Genomic DNA, 15,150 nt, shown 5'->3' on the forward strand with positions numbered 1-15,150 from the left:
ACAAAATTCTGATCGAGTTATTCTGACAGAGATCTTGCATAGTTCCCTTCGCATGTTTCGATAAGTCTCGTATTGATCCAATAATAAGTAAACATCGACACCTGTCGACAAAGCATCAGTGTCACCCTCATGCATATTTTATTTTAATTCCATTACAGAAAACCTACAATACCTGCGGCTGGGAGATAATAATTTACATTCTGTGCCGAGCGATGCATTGCGTCGTCTACATCGATTACGCCACCTCGACTTAAAGTCCAATAACATTACCGCGCTCCCGGAGGACGCTTTCACCGGATATGGAGATTCTATTACATTTCTGAATCTCCAAAAGAATTTGTAATTTCCTTCATTTCATTACCTACGTTATATGAATGGTTTCCTGTAACCGTCCAGCGACGAATATACATACATGTACTTACTCTCTGTTTCTTCAGGATTAAAGTCTTGCCGCCATTGGTGTTCGAAAATCTGAATTCTCTGGAAACGCTAAATCTGCAGAACAACAAGCTGAAGCACATACCAGAAGAGGTGATCGAGAATGTTGTGGATACCCTTCGGCAAATTGACATCACAGGTAATATAAAAAGGGAGAAATGAAGATGGAATATAAGCAGTAGTCATTTTGTAGTAGATAGTTTCGGTCAACAGTTCATATGAAAATTTACTTAGTAGAATAATTGTTCAACAGATAAATAATCTCAATGTAAAGTGTAATTAGACACAGTTAATCTCACAGATCTTCACTTGGCCATTTAATATACTTGGTTAATTGAATAAATCATTTTCTACGTAAAACGCTCCGAAAATGTTAAGATAATAGTAAGAATGATTTATTTTTGTATTTGTGCTTTATCTTTAGTTTTGATTGACAACTTTCTTCAGCTGAGTTAAATTCTTCAAGCGTTTAGCAAGTTAAATACTTTTTCTGTTTCATAAGGCGTGAGTAATTGAAAACCAAATTGAATTTTCATTTATAGAAGAAGCAGAAAGCATTTAAAATTATTTAATCGATTTACTTTAGTTGTTTCCAAAAAAGATTTTAGTTTAGTTATGTACAGAATAGCGAGATCACCTAATAATAGTGACCTATTTTTAATTAATAAATAATTTAAATCTAACAATTTACGTATTTTGTCTATTAGCGGAATTTGGTATTGGAAAATTCGTGTTCGAAAATCATAAAGTGAGAAGTGCTTTATTCGATTCAAGAATTAATAGTTTGTTATTCAAAAGTTTAAACACATAAACGCTATGAAGAGCGTGTTAAAAATTTCGATCTTCTTGGCGTTGTAGCTCAGCAAACGAAACAACCACAATTCTCTGTTCGCCACCTTTTGACCTGAAGTTCTTACATAAGTTCTCTTTAGTACTTTAAGAATCGTTCAATTTTTTATTTCTTAACGCATTTTCAAAAAGCTTGAGCTATGGCCTAAATTGAAGTCTGGAATATAGAATTCATATTCTCAAAAAGAAGAAAGAGCAGTGAAAAAACATTTTCACTCAAAAACAAGGGTTCAAGAAGACACAAGTCCATAAGACAGTATTAATAGATAGTACAATTTGCAATCAATTTTCCTCATATCATCAAAACAATGCTAATATGTTCAGTTTTCGTTCTCACCTTTCTTCACAGACAATCCTCTAATCTGCGACTGCGAGCTGCGATGGTACTCCTCCTGGCTGCACAACTTGCGCGACAAGGACGACGAGACGATGTCGAAGACGCACACCATGTGCATAATGAGCAACGAACACCGCGAGTACGCCGTGCAGAACATACCACTGGAAAGAATGGGTTGCGTTAGGAAGAACGCTGGGCGAACGTCATCATCAGCTAGCGATAGACGCATCTACGTCGACACGATGCTTCAGTTGCTAGCTGTGACTGTCGCCGTGTTTTAACCGCGACCAGACACGCGATTCCACGACGATCCTCTCGCTTCCTGAACGCGAAAATCCATTTCCCCTTGTTCAAGAACGCGAGAACGCTACCGGCGACGTTTCCCTTTCCTGCTTTCCCCATGAATTATCGCCACCCCATTGATAACTGATCGTACCACGGTTGCGGAGACGTGGCACGATCCGATAGACAGATATGTTTCTTTCGTGAAATTCTTTCGATGATCGTGATCATCCAAGGTAGCCGTTTTTGTGATTTGGAATTTGAGATGAACGAGGAAATTTGGCAATATTATTTAGCACTTGATGAAGAAGACAGACACGGGGGCTGGTTCATTGATGTAGATGATTTGAACTCAAATAAGAGACAATGAGAGAGATCAGGCATTTTTAGAGTCATTTAATTTTTGATTATTCTTCCTTTCGTGTTACATGGCAAATAACTAACAAACAGTTTAAATTGTTGAGTATTTCTCTATGCAATAATTAGAAGAAAAGATTCACCTACTTTGTGAGAAAAATATACGTGCAAACACATGGATAGGTAAAAAATAATGGATTTCTATAATATTACTAGCAGATGAAACTTAAAAATTGACATATGACAGATTCAAAACGAGAAAACGCGGAATTGTAATGAGACATTATGTAAGGTAGCATTCCTAGTCTTTAGTTTCCTTTAATTTTAAAGTACCATTTATTATCTTCTCGAGACACTAGTATCTCTCAGCATCTCAAAAATAATACAAAAATACGAAGTACTCATGTAGCTATCAGTAGTCGAGGGTATCAGCATCTCAAGGCATTCATCGTAATATCGGTTACCATTCGATCGTCAAACTTCATCGAAAAGTCTTCAACGCAATTTGAAAATGATTCGATTAATGAACACGGTAAAAAATTATGAAGCATCTCGATCGTTACGTTTGATCTTCAATCGCGGTGTTCGATTCTCCACGCACGAAAATATACACATGTATGTATGGTTAGTTGACTGGATCGAAAATCGCGTTCAATGCAAATCTAAACAAAGGGAGTAAGAAAATGAATCTCCATTGTGATGTGCGATACGAGAGGGTGAAACGCAGGCTCCCCCAGACCGTGATAATCGCACGAGCCTTTTTCACCGAACGTTACATATCAAGATCGTTGCCAAGTGTTTTCTGGATGTCTGTTAAAAAATACTCGCGGCGAGTAATCGTAGTATACTCAATAGAGAACTCGAATGTCCCTAGCTTAGTTATCATTCGATGATCCACGGACATTCGCCCCATACATATCAATGCGTTCCTGAAACGTTGGGACGAGTCATCGACATTATTTAGATGCTGCACTTCGTACGTCACAATCTTTTGTAACAGAGTAGTCAAAGTAACTAAATATTCGCTTTATTATTTCCATCGTTGCTGAAAATCGCGGGGAAATTTATCAGTCGCATGAGTTAATAATCTTCACGATAGAAGATTATGTTATAATAATAAACAGCTTAAAAAGAAACTATTTTCGAAATAAAATATTTGAATAATTTAACATGTTTTCGTCGTACTCTACTCTTATTTGTGCATTTATAAATCAGCCTAAATTACAGTAATTAAATACTTTAAAAGAGTAGTGTGTTTTGTAACTAACAGTTTTATTCGTTCATTTCAGTATTTAAAACATAATTTTCTGAAATTTTATGTGTCTCACCGAATTCGGTGAGCTGGATAAATGAGAACTCGATCAGTCAAAGTAGATCGATCTTCAGGCGAACTCTATGGTGCAATCTCTTCGCAGGGTGATATCTTGAGATCATTCAGGCGCTTAACTTGATTGACGAAGGACCGAACGGTCGAAATGGGATAACGACTGCTGATGGAGCGTAATGTCCTCAACAGGAAACCGACACTTGTCAATTCCGGTAGAGTACAAACGCGATCATTGAAACAGCTCGTTGCCTCCGTTTCGCGGCTCTCTATTGCACCCTAGACACCCGAGGCTTAAACGCGGCTGATAAAATGACACCGTCTTTCAGCAACGCCACAATGTGTCGGCAAACGAACGATGTGTACGTCGCAGTTAACGCTTTTGCACCCACTAACGTTCATTTCCACGAAATCAGCCTCTCCCCTCGTAGTAAACGCACGAGTTGTGACGTACGAGCGCGTCCGCTTGCGTGTTCCATGTTGCGAAGCGTGTTCGAAGCATGTACATTCAAAAACCATGACGAACGTGAAGGGTTAAGAATTACGCGAAACGAGAGTTTTATTAAAATGTTAAATCCAGTATAGGATATTATCATCCTATTGTGTACTAACAATCAACCAAAAAATATCCCGCACTTTGACATGTTAAAGCGTTACAAGTAACAGAGCCTGCGATTTAACTTACACGCGTGTTTTCGCTAGGCTTGAAATAGGTCAGCTTGGCACTGTCTTTGTGTTGAAGTGTAGAAAATATTTTTTGTTTGAATGTAGGCTAACAATTGCAATATGAACTGATACATATCTTAGAGATTAGTTACTGCCTCTAACTGATGTTTATTAAAAAGAATTGAAAACATCGTCGAACACATTTCGAGGACTACATGTGTCGCGCGAGATATTATTGAAAACGCATTCATGGAACGTAGAATATTCACATGGAAAGTAAATTGTGTTTTAAATGGGTAAGGATATAATAGAGTTTAAGTATTAACATTACGAATAATGATTACATATCGAAGCTGGATTAATGATATAACGATGCGGACCGCCTTTCCGATGAAAATCGAAGGAGATCGTCGAAGACTTCTGTCGATCCTCGAACACATAGATATGTAGGATTATATTTACGACATCGTACATATAAATAACTCTGGTCATGATAGTGCATCTTCGCTTAACTTCGAGATTTGTAGTTAAATTAATAGGCGTCGAAGTACATATCGCGTATTGCAATAAATATCGCTAAGATCATTGATATAATTTTTAGTAGTAACATATGACTCGACTGTCTATGTCTACACTTCTTTTCCAAAGTGAACAAAATTATGAAAGTAATGGGAAATTCTCCTTCGGTCGAGGAACAAAGGTGCGTCGACTTCACACAACATACACATATCATTTATACGCCCAGATTTTACCTGTAAGATAATGGTTAATTATATCAATTTAAGGCTTCACCGATATTATCTTTAAAGATCGTATACATATCGTGAACTCCGTACGAGGTTTAAGAGAATTTATTTGTTAACATATATAATATATGTACGTTGCATATAATATATATACAAATTATTACGATCATCAAAGATATATTATATAACTATATATATTATATATTATATGTATATATATATATATACATATACGCATTGGATGTTTTTTCTAAAAAGTTTCACCGATAAAAAGACACGAAATTATTGTTTGCGTACTGTCGTTGAAATACTTCAATTATTTTCATGTAGAAACTTATGTTAATGCATGTTATTTATTGATTAATTGATGTTCATCAATTAATCAATTCTACGTTGTTGTTTCATTAAAGAGACAAAATATTTAATCAATTTTAAACGATACGCCAATTGCGATTCTTTGCAGGCCCTACATTTAGCTTAGGATGCGCAGGAGGCATATCGGAATCAGATTCTATTAAGATATAACTTCGCAAGGAATTATCCTGTTTCAACAAAAGTTTGCTTAAACGACAGAGCGTAAACGACCCTACGTTAAAACAAAAAAGATATCAGTAGACAGAAAAATAAAGAAATAGTAACGTTAGCATAGATGCACTTATTCGGTGAGCCAGGAGAATAACTCCCAAGATCAAAGACTGAATCAAGGGGAAAAAGATATAATAGAACCGTACATAGACGTTCCATTGCAGTATCCACTTTATTACCAATATTAACTGTACTGTTATTTCTCCCAACGATGCTACATTCATTTACTTTAATATAAAAATCAAAGAAACTGAAATAACAGTTGAACAATTAAACTGCATTCTTCTTTTGTCGTGCGTTATTACCATCGTGAAAGACAAAGCGGGACTCCTGGCTCACGTAGTGGAACATATCCTTTAGGTGATGGTAGAACGATGAAATGGGATGGTCGCTAACGCATATTCGCGTCAGAGCCACCCAAAGAACCATGTCGAGACATATCTCTAACAGCCGTAGTTGTAGTCTCGCCGGCTGCGTTGTTATTATTACTAACTATTATAAGCGGTATTTTTGTACAGTGTCTTACAGTGGTCGGGTCGTTGCAGGCGCAGCCGACGAGCCGTTCACGGCGAAACCATATATATATTATATATACATACTATAATAGTATACATATACATATATACATATATATTTATTTCGATTACGTATAGCGCGTAATACTCTGAGAACGTTTTCCTTTTGGTGCATACGAACATTCACAGATATGCGTGCATGCCTGTAAACCGGAAGGAGTGTCAGGCAAAGGATGAGGAAAAGCGCAAGAAGAGGACGAGTGAAGATTGTCACTGTCTCTCTGTCTCTCTGTTTCTATCTCGTGTATATCTCGGTGCTCTCTCTTCTACAGTCCGCTTGTTTACGCGTCGAAGATTCATTTTTGGAATTTCTCACATAGCGTCTACGCTGGTGTAACACGTATACACAAGGACACGTATATGCAACATTTACGCGTATGAAATAGTTACATGTACGCGAACATGGCTATGCGTACGATAGATTAACGAATTGCATTACTACCTACTGTATGTACCTATATGTTATTTGCTCTTCGATTAAGATTAAGTGATTAATCATATAAGGAACACGAGGCCCGCGAGGAATATTGACAGGAATGAAAATGAATATTATATGGGTTCACAAATACATATGCATACAGACATGCGTGCATTTTATGAGATTAACGATGGATCACACAGAATACACACGCATAAACGTACTACACGTAAAACACAGAGACTCCATGCCTAAAATGACATATCGGTGTTACAATGTACGAGTATAAATGCATAAACAGTAAATATAAATATTATGTAAAACACAGGTACACATACAAGTTCGTCTGTATATGTCTATAAATATTGTTACATATGTATGGTCATTAATATGATAATTATTACGTGATATGTATTATGAAACATCTTTTTGTCGCAAGTGGCTCGCGATACACGAGCGTCTACTCAAATTCTAATGTCTATATGTCATTGTTTATTATGTCGTTAATGATTAACGTGTATATGTGAAACTTTCAAAACAAATAAAAAGTACCTAAGCATAAAAACGTTGTATCATTATTAACTATTAAAAAGATTGATTTAATTTAGCGGAACCATCAACGAGGTATAGGATAGGATATAAATATACTATAATTATAGTTTAATACCTACAGTTTATTTTATAATTATAATCTTATACAGGGTGATTAGTTCAACTGGAAAGCCTCTAATGGGTGTTAGCAACACTTACAATGCTAACAGCATTTAGAATAAATGTACATATACACAGTCTGGAAAAGAAGACCCACAAGGGACTACAATTCCACCGATCTCCCTTTATAAAAATCTGAAACGAACAAATCAGAAACATAGAATGCAAGCCAAGTTCTATCCCTACCTTTAGCTTGGATCTTAAGGTAGCAAATTATCAAGTTAACATTAGGAAAGGTTGGGTAAAATTAGAATTCTAAGGTATAATTCTCTGGTATAAGCTTTCTGCAGTAATATTTCTTTTGTAAATAACATTTTTGTTTATTACTTAAAATTATAGGGATGTATAAGGAAGATATTTTAGTGGGGCACTTTGTATATTGGATGGTATGGAATTTAGGAATATTTTCTCGTTTGTTGGCATTACCAGCGTCAGTGATAAAAACAATGCGTTCCCTACATTCATATTGATAACATTTCGAATACATTAGTTTCTAATATCACCGAAAGATAGCGCTTTATGGTTAGAGCCATATATACGAGGGTTGGTACTCCTTTATTATTGCACTTTTAAAATTGTTAAATAGTAATGTATTGCCCAATATTAGAATACTAAAGTGTTAAGAATTCTTTTAGAAAGGCCAGAAATTATGAAATATACAAATAAATATGATAGTAATTAGAAAAATAAGTAGTAAAGACAATTAAAATTCATAATCCCATTTTGTCTAATTTGGGGGTATAAAATTATTAGAGATATTCCATTAATTACCATGTACTAAATATTCTGAATATTCAGATTGTGTCACAGTTTTTAAGAAGAAACAAACAATTTGATGCTTTATTGCTCGATATTGTTCTTCAATGAATTTTAAAGTCCCTATATAGTGATTCTAGGGGTTGTTACATATATATTTTAATCTATTAATTTATATATTTTACAAATTATATTAAAATTCGTAAATAATACATTGCTTTGCGGGTGTATTAAAGTAATTACGAGGTATATCATTTTGTTTCGACAAAATAATAAGAAGTGCAGTAGCGTAACAAGGGTGTCCGCGCCCCCCACCTAAAATAATAGGGGAATTTTTATGTTTGCAATATGGTTCGTATGATGTAAACAGTGTGTGTCCAGGAAACAATTTACAGTGATAAAAATTAAAAAACACTTGTGTCACGTAATGCAGTTATAAAAGTGTATACTAAATATAATATTTATATGAAAACAGTTTATTTTATTTTACGCTAAAATGCTGGCAACTGTTTTAAAGTCTGTATTTGGTTATGATGATTTCAAAAGTGATATTCAAAAACGAGCAACTACTGCTGTTCACAAAGGTTGAATATTGTTTAATTTTAATAGTAGTGTTTATACTTTCATTTATTGACTTATAATTAAATGATACTCTGGCATTTTATGTTTTAGGAAAAGAGGATGTATTTGTATGTATGCCAACCGGATCTGGCAAATCACTTTGTTTCCAATTGCCAGCTATAATGAAAGAAAATAAAGTGACAATTGTTTTTTCTCCTCTGTTAGCTCTAATGAAGGTATACAATTAAATGATCAGATAAACACAATTAGAAATATATAGAATGAATTATATGATACTTTATCATTCCAGAATCAAATAGATTTTTTAGTCAGTAAAAAGATAAATGCAAGTTCATTGAATTCAAATACGTCTGCCAAAGAAAGAAATGCAATACTTAAAGATTTAATGTCTACCACACCAAAAACTAAATTATTATATGTTACTCCTGAAATGGGTGCACAGAAACATTTCCAAGTATGTTATATCTTAATTACGTAAACGCAATTATTATTATAATATATATAAATTACTACTGATATATTTTTCTGCAGGATATAATAATAAAACTAAGGAAAGCTAAAGCACTGGCTTATTTTGTTATTGATGAAGCTCATTGTTTGAGTCAATGGGGGCATGATTTTAGGCCCAGTTATAGACAATTGGGAATATTTAAAAAACTATGTCCTAATATTCCTGTAATTGCATTAACAGCTACTGCTGCAAAAGAGGTATAACATATAAACATCTAAAATTAAACTATGTTTGGAAATTGTTTATTGTGTAACATATTATTTTAGGTAAAAGATGATATACTTCAATCCTTAAACATGAAAAGTTCATTAATATTCTCTGTGCCTGTGTTTCGGCCTAATCTTTATTATGATGTATGGTTTTTAGAAGCAATAGATAAGCCATTTGAGCATTTAAAGAATTTTATTTTAGAAGCTCTTGGACCTCGAAATGAATCCATTCCAAAAGTAAGTTACAGACTGTGTACATTTATTGTAAATATTGCTTCTAAGTGGACCACATATCAGAAATTGAATAATTTCAGGTGAAAAGAAATTGTGGCATTATTTATTGCAGAAAGAAGGAAGCCACTGAAGTGATTGCACATAAGTTATCTAATTCTGGTATATCTACTCTAGCATATCATGCTGGTATATATTACTGTCATATTAAACTTTTATACAGTTAATAAAATTGATGAAATAGTAAAGTAAATATTTTTTCTCACAGGTTTAAAAAATCAAGAACGTAATGAGGTTCAAAATAAGTGGACCTCTGGCGAAGTACCTGTTATTGCAGCAACATGTAGTTTTGGAATGGGTGTAGATAAGGGTTCAGTTAGGTGAAGTATTACGTGTTGTTTTCCTTGATATTTTATACTATCTACAGTGAAACAAATTTTATAAACACATTCTCCAATTTAATACAGATTTGTGGTACATTGGACGGTTCCTCAAAATATTGCAGCATATTATCAAGAATCTGGTAGAGCAGGTAGAGATGGCAAAACGGCTTTCTGCAGAGTTTATTTTAGCAACGAAGAATACAAGCCAATTGCATTTCTCATTAAACAGGAAATACAACAAAATAATACAGAGCTTGTGAAATTAAGGTGGAAAAACTTTGAAAAAACTGTTTCATACTGCCTTGAAGCAAAGTAAGTGTCATAGTTTTCAAATACTTTCCCCATAATCAGATTTCTGATCATTTTTTTTTTTAACCTATTACACCAGATGCAGACATGCAGTTTTTTCTAAATATTTTGGAGATAGTCCACCTCCATGTAAGAATAGATGCGATGTATGTAAAGACAAAAATGCAGTTCAATCGAGGATATCACAGTTTGAAATGTCTCAAACTAGATCACAACCTAAATGTAGCAGTAGTTCAGATGGTGTGGCATTAACAAAATATGAGTATGGGTAAGTAATGAATAACAAATAAGATTACTGTATCCATTATTCGTTAGACTGCACTTATTTAAATGTGTATAGTGAAGATGACGACGATAAAAATCCAGTGTCAAGAGAAAAGCTTTTAGCTGAGAGTAAACGAGAATCACGGGAACTAATTCAGAAACAGTTTGCTATTCGGAGAAACAATAACAAGAATGACGAGGTATATAGTTTTAAATTAGACGCATTAATTATTTTTATTTGCCTTATCATTCCTATATAATTTCAGATAAGAAAGCAAAATTTGGAAGATGCTAAACAATCTCATGTATGTGCAGCAGAAAGTACTGATGTAAAGATAAAAGGTTTAACTGTCGAAGTACGAGAGCACTATTACATTCAGTTAAATTCAGCATTATCAGATAACTATGAAAAAATGAGTTCAGAGTTAAAAGTGAAACTGCAAGATAAAGATTTCCATAATATCGCATATGAACTTGAGTACAAAGTGTTGTGTAATAGCAAAGTTGCGAACAAATATAAGTTCGATATGTCAAAACTGGTATGTAATTTATTAAAATGTTTCAGTTTTCCATTTTATAAGTGAATATTTGAATCTTATATTCAGTGATATTAATTGAATTTTATTAATCAACAAAGGTTTCTTCTGTGCGAAAGTGTACTAGTGCTAATACACTTCACGAATATTTACGAGATTACGATGCAAATAATAAACGAAACGTGAAAGCAGATTGCTTAACAGACTCTAGTAGTTCAGATGCATTCAAAAGTGATCTAAATAAGTTCTATAATAAAGATATTCATGTTCCTTTCCAAGACTCAAGTACCACAAACAAATCTATTTTATATCCTACATTTAAGACTGCTTTAGAACTTAAAAACGATAAAAAAGTAACTAATAGTAATCAAAAATTATTGTTCGATGAAAGTGTTTTGCAAGATGATGATGAAAGTATCAAGTCCACAGAAGCAAAAAGTAACGTCATTAAAAATACTTTTCATGTTAATGATGAAATGAATACTGAAAAAGGTAAAACTGTCACAGGAAACAATGAGAAAACTACTGAATTTCGTGAATTAAATGGTTTTACGTGCGCACGACAAATTCACGAAGATAATATGGCAACATTAAAAATCCCCAGTAAAAAGTCACGAAAGTCTTCCCAAAAAGTTGTTAAAAACTATCTTAAGAGTAAGAAGTCACCTCATACAAGCAAATCAGTTTACGAGCAAATTTTACAATCTGCAAAATGTAGAAGTAATTCTCCAGTTGAAGAAATTAACCTAACTTCTATAAATGAAACAAATGACAATAGTACAAATGAAACTGTAAATTCGATAGAATCGAGAAGTCAGAGTAAAAGAAGACGCACGAGTACAGATTTATTCGAAAATAATATAGACACTGAATCAAATAAAAAAGCAAAACTTGATAAAGAACCATTGTCCATAGACAATACTCCGGTAATTATTGACCTCGTTAACGAAGTTGATGTAATAAGTAAAAATAGTGTCGAGGAAAAGAAGAATGAAACTGAAAATACAAAAGATGAAGTGCCTACAATCACGCGACATGTAGATAAAAGAGAAATAGCACGAGATAGACACACAGAAAAACAGGATGAAAAAATAAAGAAATTGTCGGAAAGGGAACATAAAGCAGGCCGTTCAAAACAACATTCAAGTAAGAGTAATAAAAAGCTACCGGTACCTGCAGATAAAGCCACGCAATTTAAGACTGCAGAAATTTTGAAATCGTACTTAATGAAGTATTATCCATCCACGCGTATTCCAGATAAACCGAATTTTTCAAAGATCTGTAGAGAAATGCATCATACGTTGCTATCTCAAAAAATATTTGGTACAGTATCTCTTAATGAAATTGTATTTTTGATCTGATTCAAGTAATATATGATGGTGATTGTTTTCAGATAAAGAGGGAATACAGAAATTTGTTACGAAATGTATGTCAAAGGAATAGTATTTTTGTCAAAATTATGTCAAGGAGTCACTTTAACAACAATAATTTAACGATAACAATTAAAACATTTGTAAATACGTCTCATAAGTGTGAAATTTTAAATTAATTTTATTAACAATTTATTTATTTTGCCACTATATTAGTGGATCATAGATAACAAATTGTGTTTCAGTGCGATAAAATTTGTAGAAATATTTATTATGATTTTTGTATAGTACTGTGTTTAGTCTTCTAATTAGTTTGCCCTGTATGTATCTTTAACGAGTATAAAAGTATGCGCGTCAGTACTTTTGTCAATTGTTTACTTGTTTTTTTTATGAGGTGATATAAATTGTTAGGTAATTTTCCAAGTAGTAAAAAATAAAATTATTGTAATAAAATTTTATCAAAAACATTGTTTATTGAGCAATTTTTATGAATACTCATATTACTAACATCTCACTGGCAAGAAGTACAATAATTACTATAGTGAAAAACGTAGCAATCGCTACGAACACGAATGAGTGCGGCATAAATAAATTTATTCTTATAAATAATATAAAATGTCAACTGAAGGAAATAGTTATGACGTAGCGTTTGCACACAGTAATTACATTTAATGATTTTATATTCATTTCTATTTCCTCAGTTGAATACATTATTCTCTATATATGAGGCAAGATAGACAACATCTAAAAAGTGTCTATATTTATTGATCTACTTATGAACTAAAAATTCCACAAGAACCATATATTTATTAATGATAACTTAATATGTCATATTTCGTAATGAGAAAGAATAGTTTACTTAATTCCCCCATTTTTGTCCTTTTTCTTTTTAAAATGCAATGTCGATTGTATTTATACACTTTTAAAATTCTCTATTAACTATACACAAAGTATTAAAAATGTATAAACAATATGAATAGAGATGATCGCGATTTATGTTTAGTTGATTATGTACAATATTTACAAGGATTTTTTAAATTTACGTAGAATAGACATGAATAATTGTAATTTTGAAGTATAAACTTTTTTAGTACGAGTTGTGTTTTTGAAAAATAGTAGTAATTTATTTATGGAACGCTTTGTCTAAATAATACTTTTGAAAATATGTTAAAGTGTAATCATTGAAACGCATAACTATATTTTTAATTGGCGAAGAAAATTTTCATTTCCACTACTTTTTTGTAGGAAATATTTAATCATGTTTTCTAGTATAATTTCTGTATAAAAATCTATTCGAATTACAAACGGTGCAACTCCAAACTAATACTTTTAGACAATTAATGTATTTAAGTGTACCCTACTATCTTTGCATATCACTCTACCTTGAAAGTATAACTTTTACTGCCTTTTTATGAACAATTCAGCTTAATCATGGTTCCGTGAAATTTGCTTAATCACTACGACCAGTCTATAGTATCAGTCTTAATACATTTAATTGTTTATATAAATAGCTACAATATTTCGAATACAACGATCGTTCTATCTTATTCTCTCATTTTACCTTTCCTGAATGTACCAGCCTCAATAAATTCCATACAAACATGAAAAGGAAACTAGAAGTTTTTTTAACTTCCACTAAACAAGGAACTTTGAAGAAAGTAATCTGATTAACAAAAAACTTTCTATAAATGGAGATAGAGACTGGAACCTTTTCTATAAAAAATTGCAATTAAAACAGAAGAAAAGATTGAAGAGGCATACACAGAATATTTGCTATGAATTTGCACCGTTTGCACTGATAAATTATAATCGCAGTTGTGAAAAATCAATAATCAGTATCACTATTTACTCACGAAGTAATTGAGCTACTTTACAATTGTTCCTATTAAATAAATTATGCGATTGTCTATATTGTACATAGAATTCTGTTGAACCACTATACTTATACACCTCAATAATGAAACCATGAATTTTAATCGCTCATTGAAACGATCGTAATATCTAAGTATTTTATACTCAGAATGTCGACATAATTTCTAATTACTGATAGATTGAAAAATCTTGGCATAATAAATCTGAGCCGTCTTCGAGCGTAAGCACGATTCTTATTCTCACCTAATCAGAGTTTCGACTGTTCATTCAGATCGTTCGATCATTATATCGAAACCCGAAAGATTTCATTCTTCTATCGGTAAAATATGTGAACCGATTTTACACGATAAATAATATAGCCTCTTCCCAAAGTATGGATCGTGCAGTTTCGTTCACACTATGTCTTCCTTTAGACATCGTAACTCCGTCGTTAGATCGGACACTTCCGTCGAATCCTTCGTTTCGAGTAACGAACTGTAAAAAGTGTCCATCTCCTTGCTCTTACAGGATAACCGTCTGTTGTTCAGAAATTGCAACTTCTGGTTTTTTATCTCCGCGTCCAACCACTGCCGAGGCGACGTTGATCCTTTTGGCTGATACAAAAAGATCTTGTGAACACCGAACGCAATAAGTACAACGCCAACAAGCAGCAAGAAGTAAGTCAACACGTCTTGGACAATTGGTAGAGCGATTAAGTAGAGCCAGAATCGGACGTACAACGATGTTGGTAATTCGTGTAATCCCTGGAACAGCATTTTAAATATTACATTTCTCTGCTAAAAGAATATAATTCATATATAATAGATATAGCAAAAAGAAATCTTTATTTTGTATTGTGT

At 33.0% G+C, this 15,150-nt stretch overlaps 3 protein-coding genes across 7 annotated transcripts in view; 2 read left to right on the forward strand and 1 right to left on the reverse strand.

Moving 5' to 3' along the window:
• Nucleotides 1-7,142, forward strand: part of LOC143181732 (uncharacterized) — a 179,871-nt gene extending 172,729 nt beyond the window's left edge. For all 4 annotated transcript variants that reach the window (XM_076382302.1, XM_076382312.1, XM_076382321.1 and 1 more), the window contains exons 6-8: nt 159-339; nt 438-577; nt 1,637-7,142. In XM_076382302.1, coding sequence (XP_076238417.1) covers nt 159-339; nt 438-577; nt 1,637-1,905 — 590 coding nt within the window. In that variant the 3' untranslated portion in view covers nt 1,906-7,142. The remainder of the gene's footprint in view (nt 1-158; nt 340-437; nt 578-1,636) is intronic.
• A 1,398-nt stretch (nt 7,143-8,540) lies between these two features.
• Nucleotides 8,541-12,597, forward strand: LOC143182761 (ATP-dependent DNA helicase Q5). The gene is made up of 13 exons (XM_076383973.1): nt 8,541-8,628; nt 8,717-8,841; nt 8,916-9,080; nt 9,158-9,334; nt 9,404-9,583; nt 9,661-9,766; nt 9,846-9,957; nt 10,045-10,272; nt 10,349-10,537; nt 10,610-10,733; nt 10,800-11,072; nt 11,171-12,392; nt 12,463-12,597. The coding sequence occupies exons 1-13, from the start codon at nt 8,541-8,543 to the stop codon at nt 12,510-12,512; spliced, it is 3,039 nt and encodes a 1,012-aa protein (XP_076240088.1). The 3' UTR covers nt 12,513-12,597.
• LOC143181719 (scavenger receptor class B member 1) overlaps nt 12,588-15,150 on the reverse strand; it is a 57,903-nt gene continuing 55,340 nt past the window's right edge. For both annotated transcript variants that reach the window (XM_076382280.1, XM_076382272.1), the window contains exon 8: nt 12,588-15,054. In XM_076382280.1, coding sequence (XP_076238395.1) covers nt 14,704-15,054 — 351 coding nt within the window. In that variant the 3' untranslated portion in view covers nt 12,588-14,703. The remainder of the gene's footprint in view (nt 15,055-15,150) is intronic.

The sequence above is a fragment of the Calliopsis andreniformis genome, chromosome 1, assembly GCF_051401765.1.
Source record: "Calliopsis andreniformis isolate RMS-2024a chromosome 1, iyCalAndr_principal, whole genome shotgun sequence".
NCBI classification, from domain to species: domain Eukaryota; kingdom Metazoa; phylum Arthropoda; class Insecta; order Hymenoptera; family Andrenidae; genus Calliopsis; species Calliopsis andreniformis.